Source organism: Saccopteryx bilineata, chromosome 12 (genome assembly GCF_036850765.1).
Source record: "Saccopteryx bilineata isolate mSacBil1 chromosome 12, mSacBil1_pri_phased_curated, whole genome shotgun sequence".
Classification (NCBI taxonomy): domain Eukaryota; kingdom Metazoa; phylum Chordata; class Mammalia; order Chiroptera; family Emballonuridae; genus Saccopteryx; species Saccopteryx bilineata.
The window spans coordinates 57944601-57966758 of record NC_089501.1 but is presented as its reverse complement, the minus strand read 5'-3'; the positions used below and the strand labels follow the sequence as shown (position 1 = coordinate 57966758).

At 59.4% G+C, this 22158-nt stretch overlaps 1 protein-coding gene across 2 annotated transcripts in view; it reads right to left on the bottom strand.

The window, feature by feature from the left end:
* Positions 1 to 1971: 1971 nt before the first annotated feature.
* Positions 1972 to 22158, bottom strand: part of SMOC2 (SPARC related modular calcium binding 2) — a 159282-nt gene continuing 139095 nt past the window's right edge. For both annotated transcript variants that reach the window (XM_066247721.1, XM_066247722.1), the window contains exons 10-13: positions 14275 to 14374; positions 12725 to 12999; positions 6264 to 6301; positions 1972 to 3401 (exon numbers count right to left, since the gene is read on the bottom strand). In XM_066247721.1, coding sequence (XP_066103818.1) covers positions 3387 to 3401; positions 6264 to 6301; positions 12725 to 12999; positions 14275 to 14374 — 428 coding nt within the window. In that variant the 3' untranslated portion in view covers positions 1972 to 3386. The remainder of the gene's footprint in view (positions 3402 to 6263; positions 6302 to 12724; positions 13000 to 14274; positions 14375 to 22158) is intronic.

Genomic DNA, 22158 nt, shown 5'->3' with positions numbered 1-22158 from the left:
TCATTACCACCATCATCACCACCATTACTACCATCACCACCATCACCACCATCATCACCATCACCATCATCACCTCCATCATCACCACCATCACCATCATTACCATCATCACCATCATCACCATCACCATCATCACCTCCATCATCACCACCATCACCACCACCATCATCACCATCACCACCATCATCACCATCACCATCATTACCACCATCACCACCATCACCATCACCACCCCCATCATCACCACCATCACCATCACCATCACCACCATCACCACCACCATCACCACCATCACCACCCCCATCATCACCATCATCACCACCACCACCACTACCATCACCATCACCATCATCACCACCACCACTACCATCACCACCACAATCATTACCACCATCACCACCATCACCACCCCCATCATCACTATCATCACCATGATCATCATCACCACCATCACCACCACCACCATCACCATCACCACCACCACCACCATCACCATCACCACCACCATCACCACCACCACCACCATCACCATCACCACCACCATCACCATCATCACCACCATCACCACCACCATCACCATCATCACCACCATCACCACCATCACCACCCCCATCATCACCACCATTTCCACAACCACCGCCACCATCATCACAGGCCTGAGAGCAGGGCTGTACCCACTCTTAGTCTCTCCCTGGAGCAGCTCTGCTTTCTGCATGATTTAGTTGGCAGTTTATGATTACGTCAGTCTTTTCTGCACTGATTACAAAAACGTGACATGGTTCACCTTGATAACTTAAAAAGAAAGCCTGGTATAACATCGCTGGCGTGATTTATGAGCTGGCCGAGTGCTGGTGAATAATCTCCAACGTGGAGGATTCTGACAGGACGCAGGGGAGCGTTTTAAACATGAGCAGGAGGGAAGGGGCGGCCTCGGGGAGAGAGGCGTCTCTCACTGAAACCAGCTGGGCCAGGTATGTAAGGGAAACAGATTTCTGCTTCAGATCTGAATCTTCATACTTGGCGATGAGAACCATGTGCTGCAGCCCCAGCGCGCTGGCTACCAGCCCGCCTGCCCACACGGGCACATGCTCGGTCAGCCTCCAGGATGGGAAGCTCAGAGCCAGTCCCGGCCGCACCTTCCCCGGTGGTGGTCCTCCCTGCGGCCTTCCTCCAGCCGCACGGTGGACGTGCAGAGACCGGGTTCTACAGAGACCCCTCTCTGCTGAGCAGGAAGAGGGTCGAGACTCCCGCGGGCCCCGTCCAGGCCGGGAGCTCCGGGGGCAACTGGCGCTGACCCTGCTGCGAGCAGCCAGGGACGCGGGCTCAGAGAGCACACCCTGGAAGTCCTCACCACAGGAAAGCAGCTCTCCCCACGTGTCAGTGACGGTGGACGTCGTCAGACCTCATTTGTGGTCATCATTTCACAATATCCCTTAAGTGCAGTCGGGACGCGGTGCACTTTTAAAGTCTGTTTGTCACTCTGTGCCCCTCGATCTACACAGTGTTCTGCTGCCGATCGCGTCTCAGTGACACTGGGAGAGGAAGAAAGCGAGCGGCAGCAACGGCCAGTGGAACACCAGGGGGCCCAGCCAGGACGGGTCCTGCACGCGCGGATGGTCTGTGGGGGGCGGCGGGGAACAGCATCCGCTCTCATCCCAGTGAGAGACTTCCTGTTCCTTCTGCGGCCCCCACAGTGTCGGGCCACCGGGCCCTGGCCGCGACACGAATCAGGGCGCGTCACAACCGGCCACAGAACCTCCACCGGGAGGTGCGTCCCACCGTCCGCAGGGAACCCAGCCAGGGACAAACAGGTGCCCTGAGGCGTCCAGGGACACACAGCCAGGGGGCAGAGCCAGGTCCCAGGTCACTCCGGCCCAGCCTGCTGTCCTGTCCTTGCCTCCGGCGGCAGACACCCCGAAACAGCAACGACAAAGCTCTGCCTGTGGCCGAAAGAAAGGACAAAAGACGGTGTTCGTAGCATATTTTATTTCAATCTAAGGAAAATGATTAAATTCAGAGTTCAGAAATATAAAAGACTATCTGATAAATTCAGGGTCGTAACTGTTGCGTAAGCTATGGTGACACACAGCTGAGCTGCTCTGGGGCTCCGAGCGTCAGCGCTGACGCTGCACAGTTTAAGGAGAGAAGGGACCGCTCGGCTGTCTCCTCGCGCACGCACAGGGCTCACGGCACACGTCCGTGCTGGGGGACGGAGGGCCCTGAAGATGCTTCCTGACCAGATGCCGGAGCTGAGACAGCATCCCGGCCGTCCTCCCGGGGACCACAGAGCCGCGGCTGCTCAGGGACGGCCTCTGGGCTCGGACGGTGGCCCCTGGCTCTGCACTGGGCTGGCTCTGTGGCTCACAGTGTGGACATCTGGTTTCTGACCCGTCCCTCCCAAGTGCCACCCAGAGGAATTTCCCAATAACAAGCTGGCCTGCCCGGGGGGCCTCAGGAAAGAATGGGGAGGAGGCAGGGTCCTGGGCGCGGCTCCCTGCCCGCCGGGCCAGCCCCCTCCCGGGCACAGCTTCCCCGGCTGCTCCTTCTCTGGGGAGGCTGTCAGAGTTGCTGGGGTGACAATTTTACCTTCCAGGGACTCCGGGTGGGTAAGGCCAGGGGTAAGGGAGGCGGGCAGCCCACAGTCATGACCTGATCCCATGGACTTTCCTGACCACCGTGCTTCTCCCCACGCCTGGGGACGGCAGGGGTACCCCTCTAGCATGTATCGTACCGCTGACTGACCTGAGCCCAGCTTTCAGGCAGTAAAGCCGGCACGGGAGAAGGATTGGGAACTGTCCCCCGGGTCCCCCTGGTCACTGGCCTGCAGTTGTGGTTGCGAGTGTGGTGGGAGGGGGGTCTCGGGGAAGCAGAACTGACCGAGACCCAGGAACGCGCAGGCCCGCGGGCAGCAGCAGGTGACCAGCTCGCAGGACTCGGGGAGCCTGAAGCTCCGAACGGGACCCAGGAGGCTGCCAGCACAGGAGGTCCTGGTGCCGTGGCCGGCGGGAGGGAGTGTGCGGGCTGGTGAGGAGCTCCGGCCGGAGCCACCACGCCCCAGGCCACCGTCCCGTAGGCGGACACGCGCGGACCCAGAGAGCAAGCTGAAATCCACCCAGAACAGCCCCACCAGTGCGGATGTCCAAGGTCAAAGGGCACATACATTGTATGTGATTAAACCGCCGAAGCCGGCCCCTCCCTTTTCACAGATTAAAGCCGTCTGCTTAAATATCTCGTCTCTACAAAGTGAATTTACATTTAAAGTACAAAGTGCAAATACTATGTGTTTTTGTTTCTGGGTTTTTTGTTTCTTTTTTTTTTTTTTAATTGCGTTTTGGTGAGGGAGTCTCCCACACGTCTCGTCCCGGAGAGCCCGCTGCGCCCGCCGATCAGCCCTGGTTCCGCTGCCGAGAGACAAAGACGGGCACGTGGTTAGAAGGCTTGGGCTGCTGGGGAACGAAACAAGCCTACCTGCTGACAACCGGGGGGAGCAAGGTTTTAAAACACGTGTGAGGAGACGAGGGCTGGCTGCCGATTCTGGCTGCAAGGGTTAATAACAAGAACGAGGCGAGCCATTCTGCCTGCGTCCAGCCTCTCACGCCGTCCCTCTCAGTGAGGACTGCCAGTGGACACACGGCGAGAAGCCAGCGTGGCTTGGGTCTCACCACATAAAGTGTGTTCTACAGATTCCTCTCGCCTGAGCTAATACGCAGAACAATTCTAATGATCCCATTTATGCTTCAGATTCGATGAAAGCGTCATTTGTTTCTGAACCATTCTTTTTTTTTTTTGTATTTTTCTGAAGTGAGAAGCAGGGAGGTAGACAGACTCCCGCATGCGCCTGACTGGGATCCACCCGGCACGCCCACCAGGGGGCGATGCTCTGCCCATCTGGGGCGTCGCCCTGCCGCAATCAGAGCCATTCTAGTGCCTGAGGTGGAGGCCAAGGAGCCATCCTCAGTGCCCGGGCCATCTTTGCTCCAATGGAGCCTTGGCTGCGGGAGGGGAAGAGAGAGACAGAGAGGAAGGAGAGGGGGAGGGGTGGAGAAGCAGATGAGCGCTTCTCCTGTGTGCCCTGGCCGGGAATCGAACCCGGGACTCCTGCACGCCAGGCCGACGCTCTACCGCTGAGCCAACCGGCCAGGGCTTCATTCCTTCTTTCTAGTCACTACTTCACCACTGAAGGAGCTGCAACTAGAGAAGGTGCGTAAACTACTCACAGTCAGCACTCTGACTGCTGGTGAGAAGTTAGAAGGGAGGGAAAACTACATACAATTTTCCTGATTTGCTTTTCCCGAGTGACCTGACTCCACCATGGCAGGTGCTCCACGCTCTGCTCCGTTATTTAAAGGACACAGACTTGCACGTTAGGATTCTGGGTGGGTTTTAACTTCCTGCAGAGATGAGCGGATGAGGGGAGGGGAAGTCCCTCTGGGCAGTAAGCTAAGCAGACGCTCCGTTCTCAGACTTGTGGGTGAAGAGAAGCCACCCCCGTGTGTTAGGTCCCTAAGTCTGGTCTGCACTGTTGGAAGAGGGGACAGCGCTACATGAACCCCACATCAGCACCAGCCTGTGGGCACCTCTGGTCACTCCCGAATTACAGTGGGAACTGATGAAGAGACCAAGGGAGACAGCTCACTTTTTAATAAAACGTTAGCTCACGCATCCTCCCCTCCCCTGCGTTTTAATATCTCTTGTCCCTTGTGCAGCAAACTGTTGCTTGGTGCTATTTTATTCTGCAGAGAAATGTTCGTTGTATCGTTGCAAGCCACAGCCTGTTACGCTCTGGAGCTTCGTGGCAGGGTCCCCCTTTGCAGGACAGCCACTGAGACAATGCACCCACTCAGACACCACAGACAGGGCTGGGGGTTACGCTACTTTATTCTTCCAGGCAGAGGCTGAAGGGGGCTTGTGTTCCAAAGCGAGCTTTATCAAGGCTGCGGGCTGCACACGTGTGCCTATCGCCCCGCTATCGAACGACACCAGCCTCTGCGAGTCTGGGCGCCCCACGAGGGTAACTGCTTCCAGACCAGCCCCGCTCTGAAGTGTAAGGGATTTGTGGTGGGATTGAAAACGTCAAAACTCTAAATGTTTGATAAACAAAGAAAACCGAATCACACGCCTTTCTAACAAACGCTGGTTTTAAGCGATCGCCCAGGTGCGGGTTGGAGGTCTCCACGTTAAACCCACAACAGATACGGGGCTTGCCTTGGGAAGTGTCACCTGACATCAAACGGGGGCGGGCAAAACAAATAAGAGTTTGATGAGTGGTCCCAAGAAAGGATTTGCTCAGCTTCGAGGGAGGGAGACACCCAGGTCCACCCTTGTTTCTCTCCTGGGGAACGTTCTAGGCTTTGGATGGGCGTGTCATGGAGCACCAAACTGTCTGGGGTTGCGCACAGAGACTCCCAGATGCAGAGACACACACTGTGTGTAAAACACACTGCAGGAAACTGAAAACCCCTTAAGGGGCCAAACACATGTCTCATGAGGACCCTCTCCCGAGTGCCCAGAGGGTCTCCACCCCCCTCCGCAATCTCCTTAATAAACATGTAAGAAATAACAAATACAGATCACAGGAGGGTTGTTTAAAAGCAACCGTTTGGCCCTGGCCGGTTGGCTCAGTGGTAGAGCGTCGGCCTAGCGTGCGGAGGACCAGGGTTCGATTCCCAGCCAGGGCACTCAGGAGAAGCGCCCATCTGCTTCTCCACCCCTCCCCCTCTCCTTCCTCTCTGTCTCTCTCTTCCCCTCCCGCAGCCAAGGCTCCATTGGAGCAAAGTTGGCCCGGGCGCTGAGGATGGCTCTATGGCCTCTGCCCCAGGTGCTAGAGTGGCTCTGGTCACAACAGAGCGACGTCCCAGGTGGGCAGAGCATCGCCCCCTGGTGGGCATGCTGGGTGGATCCTGGTCAGGCGCATGCAGGAGTCTGTCTGACTGCCTCCCCGTTTCCAACTTCAGAAAAATACAAAAAATAAATAAATAAATAAAAACAACCGTTTGTTTCCACAAAACAAGAGGACTTGGAAATTTTTCTTAAAATGCTTAAATTTCTAATAGCAAACAGGAGAATTAGGGCCTGCGGCTCTGATGGAATCGGAAAGGCCTTTTTTGGGTTTGTTCACAGGTGTGTCTACAACATGCTGCCTCTCCCGGATATTTTTCTTTTTTTGTCTTAGAAGGTACTTTACCTTCCAAATTTACAGAACCCTGAGTTTTTATTGCCTGTAAATAAACCAGCAGATAATTAAGATGAAAACGTAGACATACCTGTCTATTAGAAGTGCTCTCCGCATTGCCTCTAGGGGCTGGCGGGGGAAAAAGAAAAAGACATTAAAGACTCTTCCTTCAGTGAGAGGTGGAAGGGGGCTCTGCAGGGAGGGAGGGGCCACACAGGGAGGGAGGGGCCACACAGGGAGGGAGGGACCACACAGGGAGGGAGGGGCCACACAGGGAGGGAGGGACCACACAGGGAGGGAGGGGCCACACAGGGAGGGAGGGACCACACAGGGAGAGATCAGGGTCACACAGGGAGGGACCAGGGTCACACAGGGAGGGAGGGGTCACACAGGGAGGGAGGGGTCACAGGGAAGGAGGGGTCACACAGGGAGGGAGGGGCCACACAGGGAGGGAGGGGCCACAGGGAGGGAGGGGCCACACAGGGAGGGACCAGGGTCACACAGGGAGGGAGGGGCCACAGAGGGAGGGACCAGGGTCACACAGGGAGGGAGGGGCCACACAGGGAGGGACCAGGGTCACACAGGGAGGGAGGGGCACACAGGGAGGGAGGGGCCACATAGGGAGGGACCAGGGTCACATAGGGAGTGAGGGGTCACACAGGGAGGGAGGGGTCACACAGGGAGTGAGGGGTCACACAGGGAGGGAGGGGTTACACAGGGAGGGACCAGGGTCACACAGGGAGGGAGGGGTCACACAGGGAGGGAGGGGTTACACAGGGAGGGACCAGGGTCACACAGGGAGGGAGGGGTCACACAGGGAGGTGTCAGGTACAGGCAACTTGTCTCCAGGGAAACGCAGAGAGCACAGACGATGAGCGTGGGCTGTTAGAACGCAGGTCACACACTTCCTAACGAGAGCAGGGCTCTCGTCCAATGTCACGGGAACATTGCCTTCTACCAAGAGTTCCAGAGGGCCATCCCCCACGGCGCGGACCCTCCCCGGACCCTGGTTCTGAGCCGTCCTGGGAGGACGCAGTGGAGAGTCTGGGAAGGAGGCTCTGGGCCCCACACCAGTTCCTTAAAAATCTTTCAGTTTTCTATTTAAACCATGAGAAATAAACATGTTTGGCCCAAAAGAACCGTTCCCAGGGAAACGGGAGCTTGAGGGCGAGCGGGGTGCAGGCCCTGCAGGGAGGGCGGGGCGCACTGTTTCCTCAGGGGTCCGTCCTCCTGCCCTGGAGACCTGCTGCCCCCGGGACCTGCTGTCCTCAGCCCTGGGCACGCTCAGCTGCCCGCTGCTGCTCTGTCCTGCCTCCCTGACCCCAGGATGGCCTCCCACACTCTGGGTGTCCGCCTCCCTCCCGTCCCCACACACGGAAGTCCGCCATGCCCCCCACCCACATCCACGCACTGGTGTCTCAGCCTCCTGGTTCCAAACACCTGTTTCAGGACGGCTCCCAACTGACCGCATCACCTGCCTCCGGGTCCACCTCTCCATCCATGTTCTCATCAACCTTCACAGTCTCCTCCAGAAGGGCAGGGCCCCCTGCCCCCGACACATGGCGTGCTGACCTTGGCCACCCACCCGCAGCTGCCCGACTCCTCACTGCTCCTGGGCTGGGCTCCCGCTCTGTGCTCGCTGACCCCTGGCAGGAACTGCCCTTGGGCACCTCCTGCTAGTCTCCATGGGACTGTCACCAGGTGAAGCACCCGCCCTGCCCCACCCACCCCACCTGCATTTGGCCATGTCGCGGTGCCACAAACGACTTCCTTCTTTGCCTTATTTCTGGTTTCCATTCTCACCGGGAAGCTCTACAAGGGCATGAGCTTTGTCTATTCACTGGTATTTTGCCCAGTTTTAGAGCAGGGAGCACTTGACAAATACCTTTTAATCAAATCAAAAGACAGAGAGCAGGGTTTTTCACCCCAAATGCCTTGATTAGTTGTTGACTTCGGGCAATGGGGTAAGAAAACGCTGGTTAGAAATTAAGGCCACCTCTCAGCCCCTCCCACTGTATAGAAGCAGACAGTCCCAGGAAACTGAGACTCACGTGTACTGCGGAAACTGCAAACATACTAAGTCAATAGGAAATGGGCTATTGTTTTTTCAACTGTAGGTTTGAATGAGTCAGGTTATCAGGGTAATTGTAGCCACTTTGCTTTCCCTGAAATGACAACTTTACTAAAACAAACAAACAAAAAAACCATGTAGGCTTTGGGGCTATTGGTTCAAATTTAAAGACTATTAGATACTTTGAATCCATTCTGGGCCAATTTGGTTGATCAACAATTGCTACCTTTTTTCTCGTTTCTTTTATGAGAAGCCACAGCCTCCTTGGTAACAGGAGGCAGCTCTAGTGAAAGGTGAGCTACAGTAGCAAAAGTTAACATCCTTAAGCTTTGAGAAGGAAGAGCTGTCCTTGCAATAGACATACCCGAATCCCACCTGGGGCACCATTTCGTTCAGCACAGCGTGAAAATCGCTATTCAATGCACACACGGGGCAAGAAAATAACGTCCGTTCACTGGTTTTCGTGGAACAGAATGTCCATTATCACAACAAACCTGAGGCAGCTCACGTCAGCGAGAACAGGTGAGAGAAGAGGCCAGCTGCCCAGCCACCTAGCCCAGCTCAGGACAGGGGGACAGGGGATGGAGAGGGGCGAGGGGGCTGACATCAAGGGTATCCAATGACCGATTGTTCCCTGGTGACCGGGCAAGCGACAACCCCGTCAGGCAGTTTGCCTGGACGTGATGTAGCGAGCGTGGCAATCTGGCAGAAAAAGATAATTCGATCTAAACTGAATATTTCCTTATTGCTGACTTCCTGTGTAATGGTCACTTTGGGGAATCTTTGAGGGCATGATGTAATTAATCTTTTGTGACTTTTTTCCCCCTGAATTCTTCAAAAATATTTCCCTTTTTTGGCGTTATCATTTCTTAACAGTTTTCAGTTCATTTTTCCCTTTTTGCATTTTTTATAATAGTGAGAATTTATGATCAAAGTTTCCAATAATTTATCATTGTTGCAATCATTTAAATGCAGAAGCTTGTGTAATGGTTTAAACTACATGTGGTTCGAGGGCACGCGGTGACGTCACTCCTAGTGGACGGCCACAGCGCCCAGCCTGGGTGATGCCACTCATAGTGGACGGGGTGATGCCACTCGTAGTGGACGGCCACAGTGCCCAGCATGGGTGATGCCACTCGTAGTGGACGGCCACAGTGCCCAGCCTGGGTGACGCCACTCGTAGTGGACGGTCACAGTGCCCAGCATGGGTGACGCCACTCGTAGTGGACGGTCACAGCGCCCAGCATGGGTGACGCCACTCGTAGTGGACGGCCACAGCGCCCAGCATGGGTGACGCCACTCGTAGTGGACGGCCACAGCGCCCAGCCTGGGTGACGCCACTCATAATGGACGGGGTGATGCCACTCGTAGTGGACGGCCACAGTGCCCAGCATGGGTGGTGCCACTCGTAGTGGACGGCCACAGTGCCCAGCATGGGTGGTGCCACTCGTAGTGGATGGCCACAGCGCCCAGCATGGGTGACGCCACTCGTAGTGGACGGCCACAGTGCCCAGCCTGGGTGGTGCCACTCGTAGTGGACGGCCACAGTGCCCAGCCTGGGTGACGCCACTCGTAGTGGACGGCCACAGTGCCCAGCATGGGTGGTGCCACTCGTAGTGGACGGCCACAGTGCCCAGCCTGGGTGACGCCACTCGTAGTGGACGGCCACAGTGCCCAGCATGGGTGGTGCCACTCGTAGTGGACGGCCACAGTGCCCAGCCTGGGTGACGTCACTCGTAGTGGACGGCCACAGTGCCCAGCCTGGGTGACGTCACTCGTAGTGGACGGCCACAGTGCCCAGCATGGGTGGTGCCACTCGTAGTGGACGGCCACAGTGCCCAGCCTGGGTGACGTCACTTGTAGTGGACGGCCACAGTGCCCAGCCTGGGTGACACCACTCGGAGTAGACGGCCACAATGCCCAGCATGGGTGGTGCCACTCGTAGTGGACGGCCACAGTGCCCAGCCTGGGTGACGTCACTCGTAGTGGACGGCCACAGTGCCCAGCCTGGGTGGTGCCACTCGTAGTGGACGGCCACAGTGCCCAGCCTGGGTGACGCCACTCGTAGTGGACAGGGTGACGCCACTCGTAGTGGACGGCCACAGTGCCCAGCATGTGCACGTCTGTAGAGAGATGTACTTAGATGAATATGGATCTGGGTCTAATTCTGTCTGAGAATATAAAGGTCACATGTTATTTATGTGCTTCATTTGATTCCTCACAGTTTTAAAATTAAAAAAGGCATTGTCACATATGTGCAAGCGTAAACAGAAGAAGTTGGTAACAGTTTGGATATTTTAAAAATCCCAATTAATCTTCTCCTGAATATTTACAGTTTTCTGACTTTTCACTGATTCAAATTACACAGTGTAGGAAAAAATAACCGATCATCAAACTGGAAAAAAACGAACAAAGTAGGAAAAGACGTGGAAAAATTCTGCAGGGAAACGAGAGGGCTCCCGAAACAACTAATCATGTGTCCAAGGCCTGCCGACGTTCATTTTTGACAAAACACCCACTTTTGACACATTCTAGCTTATTTTGAGGTGGAGGGTCCCTGGCTGTCCTCTCTGTCCCCAGTAGGACAAGGAGACGCAGACACACAGCCGTCCCAGGGGCCCGAAGGTGCTGAGACCCTGCAGTGACTGAAACTTCTCCTAAATGCCGATGTCCTGCGCTCTGTGCCCTGCGGCCCAGTAACAAGCTCTGCCCTGTGCTGCCCTTTGGGGTGCCCGGATGCCCTGGGCCCTATCAGTTTCCTGCCCCAGAAACCAGAGGACACGCCCGCACCACCCCGGGCTCCTGCCTCTGTGTGAACGTGTGGGTCCCTGGGCCCACGTGCTCTGCCCTGAGTGTGATCAGCGTCCTCTCAGCACGGGCCCCGGAGCAGAGGCTGTGGGCACTCAGCCTGCAGGGGTGGCAGCCCAGCCGGGCATGGGGCAGAAGCTAGGGGACAGGTGCTGGTCTGGGGCCACCAGACGCATGGTGACCTGTGGAAGATGGCTGACACCTGACCCCAGCTTAGCAAGGTGTGCAGGGACAGCACTGCTCAGACTGTCCCATCTCTGCCGGAGCCCCACACCACCCCCAAGTCCACAGGGTGGATGGCACAGGCCCAGTGTCCCCTCCTGTCCTCTGTCCTTCCTCACACGCCCGCAGACACCCAGAAAGTCCCCCGTGACTATGGGGTTCTCAGGCTGACCTCTCCGAGAGCAGGACAGGCCGACACCCAGGACAGAGCGCAGAACTGTCCTGCCAGTTGAGGCGGAGGCATCCTCACCCCACTTGGTGAGCGGAGGGGCGGGGGCTGCACGTTCCTGCCACTGGCCTCCAGGCCCAGACGTTTTCAGAACAACAGAGACCCTGCACAAAAGTCTCCGACATAGAGCTTGCTGTTTCCACGGGGGGCTTCCCCAGAAATGATGAGGAAACATTCCACAGTCACAGACCCAGCCTGAAAGCCAGAGCCCTGGGACCACGAGGTGACAGTGATGACAAGTACGGGGTCAGCACCGCTGCCGTCCAGAACCACAGCCGGGGTCAGCGGCGGGGCCCACGTTTCAGGGCGGAGCGGCAGCACAGGAAGTCAGCACTCCCCAGGGCTGGCGCTCTGGAGCGGCTCACGTGACTTCTCGTGCGAATATGTCCCTGACGTTGGCACCGGAGAACCCGCCGAGACACCAGTGGTAGGAGAGGCCACACACGCCCTCCCAAGCACCACACTCCCGGACCCAGGAGAGAACCGGGACTTGGTCACCGTGCAGGCGGCCCCCCAGCGTCCACGGAGCTGGGCAGCACTTCCCACTGCTCCCCGTTGGGGTGTGAGGGACCCGCCACCACAGGGCTCTCTCTCTCTGACACCCGGTTACTTAGGCGGCCACACCTAAAACACGCTCAACTGTGTGCGTCACAGCCAGCGCCGTATTTGAACCCTGGTGACACCCGTGAGGACAACAGGAATGATTTCACCGCCCACAAACTGTCCGGAACGCCGGGCTGGTGGCCACACAATGGCTGTCCAGTTCCTGCCAACGGTTCTCAGGTCTGACCTCAGACATCGAGGCAGACACCTCTGCACAGTGGCCGCCACCGTGGGAACAGTGAGAGGCCGGCCATCAGACTCACCCCTCTTCCTGTTCTGACCCCTTTCCCTCCTGCCTGGGTTCCCGGGAGTCCATCACTACATGGTGGACAGACGCCGGCTAACCGGGACCCTTCCCCTCAGCCCTTCAGGACCACCCCCGACAAGGGATGGCGGGAGGCACGGGGGGGGGCAGACAGGCTCGGGCAGGGGGCACAGGGGGGGACAGACAGGCTCGGGCAGGGGGCACGGGGGGGGCAGACAGGCTCGGGCAGGGGTCACGGGGGGGCAGTCAGGCTTGGGCAGGGGGGCACGGGGGGGGCAGACAGGCTCGGGCGGGGGTCACGGGGGGGCAGTCAGGCTTGGGCAGGGGGGCACGGGGGGTGGGGGGACCGCTTACTGTGCCGCTTCCTGCTGCCAGCCCGGGCCTCCTCCTTGGTCACGCCCAGGCAGCCCATCAGCTCATGGACAGAGATGGACTTGTCGTTGTTCACGTCACAGTACTCGACAAACTTCTTCACGCACTTTTTGGGTTTGGACTTCTTCCGCAGGAACCTCTTGAAGGGCTTGATCTCCTTCTTGCCGATGTCGCCGCTGGAGTTCTTGTCCAGCAGCTTGAAGTACCAGTGGACCACCCTCTCCTCCAGCGTGTGGCTGGGGTCGGGCTCGGACAGCCTGGAAGAACAGGGGTGTCGGGGTGCCGCCTGCCTCCCCCCTCCCACGCCCGCCCAGGGGGCCCGCCCTGCGCGCACCCCTGGGGGCCCGGGCCTAAGCCCGCCTGCCTCCGCCGTATGATGGAGCGTTCATTTAAAAATGGTTTAGAAAAAGGGATTTGGTAAAAAAAGTTTCAAGTTTGTTTCAAAATTGTAAATAACACAGGGAATTTGTGCGTGCCAGCTCTGCGCCTGACGTTGGCCACACCCTTGAGGACAGAGGCACCCTTGTCCTGGTTCTGTGCTTCATGGGCCTGACAGGCAAAGCTGGGATGCCAGGCGTCTCTCCTCCTGTGCGTGGGCTCAGTGGCATCACCTCTGTCATAGCTGCAGTATTAGGTGCAGATAATTTTTGTGTGTGTGTGTGTGTGTGACATAGAGAGGGACAGATAGAGACAGACAAGAAGGGAGAGAGATGAGAAGTACCAATTTTTGGTTGCGACGCCTTAGTTGTTCATTGATTGCTTTCTCATATGTGCCTTGACCACGGGCCTTCAGCAGACCAAGTAACCCCTTGCTCGAGCCAGCGACCTTGGACTCAAGCTGGTGGGCTTTGCTCAAACCAGATGAGCCCGCGCTCAAGCTGGCGACCGTGGGGTCTTGAACCTGGTTCCTCCATGTCCCAGTCTGACGCTCTATCCACTGCACCACCGCCTGGTCAGACTAAAAATGTATCTTAAGTGGTAACTAGATGTTTCTTCTTGAATTAAAAATATTCTAGGCCCTGACCTTGGTTAGAGTGTTGACCTGATTGTCCACAACTGTGGTCACTCCCGGTCAGGGCACAAGCAGGAACCCACCAGTGAGGGTATAAACAAGTGGAACAAGAAATCCATGTTTCTCTCTCCCACGTCCTCTCTGGTTTGAAGCTGTCCCACATGCGGAAGCGTGCTGTCACCACGTGAAGGTGAAGCGTGTGCTATGCTGTCCCTGCTGCTGCCGGCCCCAGGCGTGCTGGCTCGGCTGGGCCCTCAGGACCCTCAGTGTGAACAGAGTTCCACTCCCGAGGTCGCAGCTACGGGCTCCCGACGCCGCGGCTGTGTCTCTCAGACCTTCAGCCTCCAACTCTTCAATACGAAGACACCCTCCCAAGGGGGCCAGCCCCACAGGAGACGCCCCTCCCTGTGGGAAGCCCCCCGCGTGGCGCTCAGCGAGGGGGCCGGTCTCAGACAGCCAGCGGCTGGACCTTGGCCGGGCCTCCTGCCGGCTCCCTGCTCTGAGGTCGTCCGGGACACACCTGCCAGGGGAGGACGGGTCGGAGACCGCGTGGACCATGTCGGTGGACAGCGCGTCCAGCACGCTCGTGAGGAACTCGTTCTTCTTGGCGCCGGGACAACCTGGAACAAGGAGGACGCGGGTTATCTCCACGGCTCACAGAACTCGGCAGCACAGAGTCTCCCCGTCGCGGGGAGAGGTCGCCTGGCAGGTCGGGAGTGCGTGTGCTGGGGTTTCACTGCGCGTGCGCTATGATGATGTGAGGACTCACTGCGCATGCGCTATGATGATGCGAGAACTCACTGCGCATGCGCTACGATGATGCGAGAACTCACTGCGCATGCGCTACGATGATGCGAGGACTCACTGCGCCTGCGCTATGATGATGCGAGGACACGTGTGCGCCGATCGCAGGAGCCCTCGCCGGCTTCCGCTTCAGGAATGCGCACATCAGGAAACAGACGTGCCCTCCGGGGTGGCGGGTGGCGAGAAAGACCAGCCCCAGATGCCCCTGGAGAAGCAGATTCTACTCCACAGAGAACCACAGCACTGGGACACTGTTACTCCTCCGGAGACATAACTGCTATTAACTACTCCCCTGGGGAGAGGCAGATGGCCGGAGGCCACGAGGGTGTCGCGGTGCTCAGGGAGCCTTGGGGACACCCTGAGAGCCCCACACCTCGACTCGCAGAGAGGATGGCGGCCTGCCCCGAAGCCTTCAGTTTCCCGAGCAGCTCCCTGACCCCCGGGGGAATGGGAAAGGCCACACGCCCCAAGGCCAGGACCCTGTGGGCAGGAAGCACCGTGTGGCCGGCAGACCCCAGGAGAACATCTCGAGCTCCAGGGCGGGTGCCACGGGGCAGTGGGCACCACCCAGCCCCCCTGCACAGGGACAGCGCCCCGAGAACTCCCACTCCTCCCCCGCCCCGCCCCATTATCCTGAAGACCCCAGGAGGGGGTGTGGGGAGAGGGAAGGGGAGCACGGGCTGGGGGAGCCCCCACACCACAGCCCAGCCCCGTCTCCCCAACAGCTGCTGCACGTCTGCCTCACGGCGTCCGTAAACCCTGTGCTTTCTCTCAGGACCACGGCCTAGGCCCCGTGACCTCACACAGAGCCACTGTTACTCAGGGACACAAACCTGTTCCCCAGCTCAATACGGAAAACAGCTCGGAAGTCTCAGGTGAGGGAGGGTACCCCCGGGGACAGCCCCGCCAGGAGCCGGGCAGGGGCAGTGTCTGCGGCTGAAGAACTAACGGCCAGTTAGGGAAGCGACTGCGAGACAGGAAGCCCGGCTGTCCCCTCGGAGCGGGCGGGGCGTCCCCACACCAGTGTGTGTGCGGGTCTGCGGCAGAGCCCACAGCCGGCCGGAGACGCCCGCGCAAGGTGCCGCTTGACGTCACGCGTCTGCGGAAAGTGTTTGCGTCATGTTAGGTTTCTGTGAAAACAGACGTAATTTAAGGAACGCTTTTCATTCGGACGGAGAAACCTCTGTCCAGCCTCCCAGCCCACGGTCTGCCCGCCCAGCAGGCACGGGGTTGCTTTTCTGCCCCTCGCGGGGAAGTAGAGGACATGCGGACTAACAGCGAGGCGGCTGCGGCACGCGGGGAGACCGCAACCTGGGAGCTCACGCCCCTCTGCGACGTACTGTCAGCCGCACGTTACAGCACCCGTGACCCAGGCTTCATTTCACACAGTCACGTTTATCAAACCCTCAGAGTCCTGGGAGCGAGCGGGTCCCCAGCACCCGAGACGGAGAGGAACGGGGCGTCCGTCCCCTCCCGACCACGCCTCTCAGCACGGCCACTGCGGAGTCGGCACGAGCCGCGCGGGTCAGGGCGGCCACTGCAGAGTAGGCACGGCCACTGCGGAGTCAGCACGAGCCGCGCGGGTCAGGGCGGCCACTGCAGAGTCGGCACGGCCACTGCGGAGTCAGCACGAGCCGCGCGGGGTCAGGGCGGCCACTGCAGAGTAGGCACGGCCACTGCGGAGTCAGCACGAGCCGCGCGGGGTCAGGGCGGTCACACTCCAGGGAGCCCCGGGCGGCCCGGGCGGCTCTGCTCTCGTCCTTCCCTCCCTCCACTACTGGGTCAGACTGCCCCTCGCTCAGAGACCCGCTGTACACAGGGCACAGGGGTCCTTCCCAGAGAGGGGACCCAGAGGAGCAGGGGTCCCGGCCGGCGATGACCATTGGACCCATCTGCAAATCTCAGCGAGCGTGAGTCAGACACCAGGTTTTATCCACAGACACCCGGACACAGACCATCAATGAAAAAACAACAACAAAACACAAGCAAACAAACAAAGCCGACGGGGACGAGGAGGAGGCCCACGTTTCTCTCAGAGGGGTCCCACCAGCTCGGGCTGCCCCCGACCCAGGCTGCAGCCCCCCTCAAGTTTCCGGGGACCCACCAGCACCCGTGGACGACAGGAGTGGGGCTGCCTCTGCAATGCCATCCTGTGACAGGGGCGTGACGTAGAAGCGACCCTACCTTCGAGAGAAAACGCCTCCGCAGGGCCGACGGCCCGAGGCTGTCTGCTCAGCCCAGCGGAGGACTGGACTCGTTCTGGATGCTGGCCAGACCCTGCATCTTAACAACCATTTCCAGTTTTAACCAACTTCCACGCAAAGGTCAAAGATAAACACAGTACGATGTATCTTGCCCTAGCGGTGTTTGGGACGGGAGCAGCAGCGGGCGGGCCAGGGTCCAGGCGACTCACAGAAGCTGGGTCTCCCGGGAGCAGAGGGTCCCGCACAGGAGGCTGGGTCCCCCGGGAGCAGAGCAGAGGGTCCCGCACAGGAGGCTGGGTCCCCCGGGAGCAGAGCAGAGGGTCCCGCACAGGAGGCTGGGTCCCCCGGGAGCAGAGGGTCCCGCACAGGAGGCTGGGTCTCCCGGGAGCAGAGCAGAGGGTCCCGCACAGGCTGGAAGTGACCCAAGCAACACGTTTTTATTTGTCCGTCTCTCTGCATCCAGATGTGGCACCCAGAGCCCAAACTGGTCGACGCGGCTGACAATGTGATGAATGAGATGGGAAACTGTGGCCGGATCTAAACAAAGAAGACTCCATACTGGAAAATCGAAGTCCCGAAACCTTTCTGGGGCAATAACATTCAGCTCCAGGGACCCCGGTCTGTGCTCCTCATTTTTATCCACCATGTTGGTAAGTGAAGCGGCTCTCACCCGAAGTCCATGCCTGCACAAAAGCTCCCAGGGACGGCTTTCTCTTTAACAGTTCTTGTTTCTTTTCCTCTTATCACCTCAACTCTTTGCCAAAGTATTAAGCTCTTTGTTTGGGTCAGAAGACTCAGAACGGTGAACAAGAAAACAGCACCACAGGCCTAAAAGTCATTCCCATGCTGGAGACCTGAGCAGCGTTCCGACCCTGCACGTGCCCCGTGACGCCCGTGACGGGGGTCACCTGCTGGGGAGGGGCTGAGGGAGGCAGGCACACGCCACCTCCTTCTCATCTGCCCTCCGGACACAAACTTGCCGCCTTCGTCAGCAGCCCAGCTGGGCCATCCTCAGCCCTGCCTCTCTCCTCAGGGACCAGGGTCCCCAATGCCTGCCGTCCCGTCCCGTCCTGGAAGTCACCCTCCCTCCAGCCTTCCAGCAACAACACACGTAGAGCTGGTAACAGGAGACAAAGCACGTGAGTATCCCATACACAGACACGTCCCCGCCACCATCCACCTGACTCGTGACACTCTCGCAGAGCTGTGGTCCCGGCACGACGGGGTCGGCTACATTTCAGAAGGAAGCGGGTTCTTAGCCATGAACACCAAGGTCGAAAGGGGTCTGAGGTGACATGCTCTGTTTTGGTCACGTGACACTTAACACTGTCACTCAGGGCAGCCCTGTCTCTCCTGGGACAGGTCTGTGGCCCGGAGGCACCTGTGGCCAGTCAAGTGGAGGGAGCCATCTGCTTTGCCACCTGAGATGGCGGGGTGAGCTGAGGGGCTCTCCCCAGCGGGCAGGCCCGGCTCCGCTCAGTGCTCAGCGAAGCCTGTCCCCAGACAGACACCCACGAGTGAGGGGCTGCGAGGCCTCCAGACGCTGGCCCTGCCCAGGGTGATGGGGGGAGCAGTTTCTGATGGCAGGTGACACCAGTGGTCCCGCACAAACCGCGTGAGGCCTCGTCCAGAGATCAGACTGAGTCAGCGGTGTGGAGGAAGGCGCCCCGCCCGGCAGAACCGGGGAGCAGACGTGTCCCCACGGCAAACAGCCAACGTCCCACACCAGATGTGTCCCCACGGCAAACCGCCAACGTCCCGCAGCTCAGCTGCTGCAGCCTGCGGCCCTGCAGAGCGGGAACGCGACAGAGCACACAGGTCACCGCCCGCGAGCGCCAGCGTCGCTGCCTAAGAGGGTCCACGGGGGCGGGGACGTAGCCCCGTTACACGGCTCGCGCCCGTGCTGGCCACGCACGGGGTGTGAATCCGGGACTCCGAGGCTCTCGATGCTACGACCGAGGCCCAGGCCCGGGAAGCTGACCGCAGACCCGGTGGCGAGAACGCCCCCACACGCTCACGTCACATCCGGGCACCAAGAGACGCCCGCTCCCGACGTGGAAGAGTCCCCTGGACTCTGGACGGACCTCGTCGAGCCTGCCCTGCGGTTCTGACGCCCGCGTTCCTCTCCCGTCGGCTGTGGGTCAGGTGCTCCGGCGCCCGTCTCTACCCGTCAGCTCAACGCGACCACGTGTCAGGCGCCCGGGTCCACCTGCCTCTGGGAAGACCCAGTGGAACACCACGCGTGCCAGCCCCTCACTGCTGGGGGAGGGGGAATGACACGGGCTCACGCGAAGGAAGGGGGGCATCAGGGAGGGGGCATCCGGCTGGAGGGGAGTGTGAGGGAGTCGCTGTGACCAGACTGGCGGGGTCCCCTCACGGCCTCTGGGAGCGACGGGCGGTTGTGTGAGGGGCCAGGGCCGTGGGGACAAGGACTAAGGTGCACCTGGGTGGTGACGGTTGAGGGGTGGTCACTCGGGTCCCTCCAGTGGTTCTCCTGAGAATGCTCCTTGGCGTTGACTCCTTTTGTTCCTGGGACGCCCACGGAGCTTCCTCGTTGCTGGACTGTCTGGGGCGTCGATGACGTAAGCCTCTGCCAAGCAGGAGCGTCCCCTGCACGGCTGGCTAGTCAGCCACCACCCTGCTCGGGGGAAAAGCAGGCAAACCTCTGGCCGGAGGCTGGGCACAGCCTCTCCACGTATCATCGATGGTGAGAGGTTCTGGGACAAAGAATTATTCTATGTCACCGCTGGAGCAGCTGAGTGGTCACGGGTCAGTTGGTGAGTCCGCTACGCGGGGCACCGAGAAGCGCAGCTGGACTGACTGAGGGACGGACCATGTGCTGACACACGGCTCCTGGCACGGGTAACGCCCAGAACCGGATCACAGGCGACGCGGGCACTGACTCAGATCCCCGCCGAGGCACAGCCACTCAGAGCCCAGACGTCCCCGCATAGTGGGCGAGTCGGTCCTCCGTCCACACGACAGCTGCTCACGCCCGTGGTCTCACTGCCAAATTCCCATTTTATGTCAGGCTGCTCCCAACTGAAGGACACGGATTAACTGGGGGAGGGTTTAGGGTCTGCGCCTCCCGGAACGACTTGAGGTGAAGTCCTCCACACAGCGAGGCGGGTGCTCTCGGGGTGACGTGCACACACGCGCTGACCCAGCATAGCAGGGGGTCCCACACTCACGGCACCGCCGGCAGGGCGGTGGGGGCCACACCATGGCCGAGGGCTGCCGGCCCGGCCCAGCCCTGCGGTGCCGAAAGGAGGCTCCTGGCTCTGGTCTGCTGGACACACGGAAGGTCGGAAGCTGGCCGGCCGTGCCACACGGGGGGGGGGGCGGGTCGCTGGCACGGCGCTCGCCACACGCGGAGTCTCCGAGACGACACGCCTTCTGAATCGTCTCCCTTCTGCCTCTTCAGTCCTCAGTCACTCGCAACCCGGGCCGCAGTCGAGGGCAGAAAAGTCTGACAGACGTCTGAGCACCTCCATCACACTTGAGGGACCAGCTCTAATGACATGGAGGGAACTGGGGACAGAGGTGGCCCTCTGTCACGGCTCCATGGGCACCAGGACCTTCTCCGCCAGGTCCTTGAAGGAGGGGCCAGTCTGCTGAGTCCTCTTCAAATGAGCGTCCAAAAATCAGGAAGGAACGGACCCCTTCAGTCACGCACAGGGTCGTCTGTTTGTTACGAGCACCAGAAAGTCCTGCTGGAACGATGGTTAGGGACACACCTTGGGGGGGGGCACTGGAAGTCTCTGCCAAGCCTGGAACCAGCAGATGTCGGGAATGGGGACGGGGGCCCGGCCCTCGGAGGGTGGTGCGCACAGGGCGTGGAGTTCCACACAAACAGTGACCGCTGGCGTTCGAACGTCCAGCAGAGGACAGACGTCCATCATCCAGTGTGGCAGAAAGCCTGACTCAGCAGGGACTGACCACAGGACAAGGGTCAGGAACAACGGACTGTTTCCACGGTGGGTCTGGGGTTTTGTGCTTCCAAACATACGGCCTCACACGTACATTGCCGAGGACAGAGTCACCGATGTCAGGCGCAAACACGCTGTGAACGGTCCCCTCCGACGTGAATGGCCAGAGACGGTTCTGGAAGTCCATCTAAGGAGGTGCAGGTTAGTGGTAATGAGATGTTATCTCTCCTGTTTCCGACTTACGTCACCATTAACCAACTCAACCAACCGTTAATGAACCACAAGCCAGAAAGCCTCCTGTCGTTCAAAAAAATGAGGTAAAGATGTTCCTGAGACCCTGGAGTTATCGTTCGATTGCGGATTCAGGATGCACAATCCGGACATGCCAGGCGAGAGGGAGGGGTTCCGTCTGGGTGGCTGCGGTGGGCGTGGCCTCGTGCAGCGCGCCTGAGATCGGGTCCTGCCTGTCGCGGCTGAAACGGGGCCCCTCTCTCCTCCTGAGGGTCAGTCGTCACCATGTCCGACCAGAAGGCAAGAAGGAACCTGGTTCTGGAGGCAGAGGCTCCAGCAGGCGGGCTTCAGGTGACGGCAGAATCCCTGAGGGAGAGGTGAGACCGGTGCCTCTCACCTGGACCCAGAATCCATGGCTGCCACAGGACACGCACCTTCCTCAGGAAACACAGCAATCCAAGGAAATGTGAACAAAACCAAAGAAACCACATCCGTTTCTGTCTCCCTCCAAGTAGAGTTCTTGCCCAACACATGCCCTTCTGTTAATTAACTGCTCACTTCCTACGCCCGCCTTTCTGCCCAGGTGTCCCCCCGCCGGGAACCTGTCTCTGCTCATGCCGTCTGTCCCGTGCTTAACAGCCGGCTCAGAGCCCGTTTCCCCGGACTGCTCACTGCCCAGCTCAGTGGGCTCGAACCCTCTCCTCTGAATCCCTGCAGCCGGCTCAGAGCCCGCTTCCCCGGACTGCTCACTGCCCAGCTCAGTGGGCTCGAACCCTCTCCTCTGAATCCCTGCAGCCGGCTCAGAGCCCGCTTCCCCGGACTGCTTACTGCCCAGCTCAGTGGGCTCGAACCCTCTCCTCTGAATCCCTGCAGCCGGCTCAGAGCCCGCTTCCCCGGACTGCTCACTGCCCAGCTCAGTGGGCTCGAACCCTCTCCTCTGAATCCCTGCAGCCGGCTCAGAGCCCGCTTCCCCGGACTGCTCACTGCCCAGCTCAGTGGGCTCGAACCCTCTCCTCTGAATCCCTGCAGCCGGCTCAGAGCCCGTTTCCCAGAATGCTCACTGCCCCGCTCAGTGGGCTCGAACCCTCTCCTCTGAATCCCTGCAGCCGGCTCAGAGCCCGTTTCCCAGAATGCTCACTGCCCAGCTCAGTGGGCTCGAACCCTCTCCTCTGAATCCCTGCAGCCGGCTCAGAGCCCGTTTCCCAGAATGCTCACTGCCCAGCTCAGTGGGCTCGA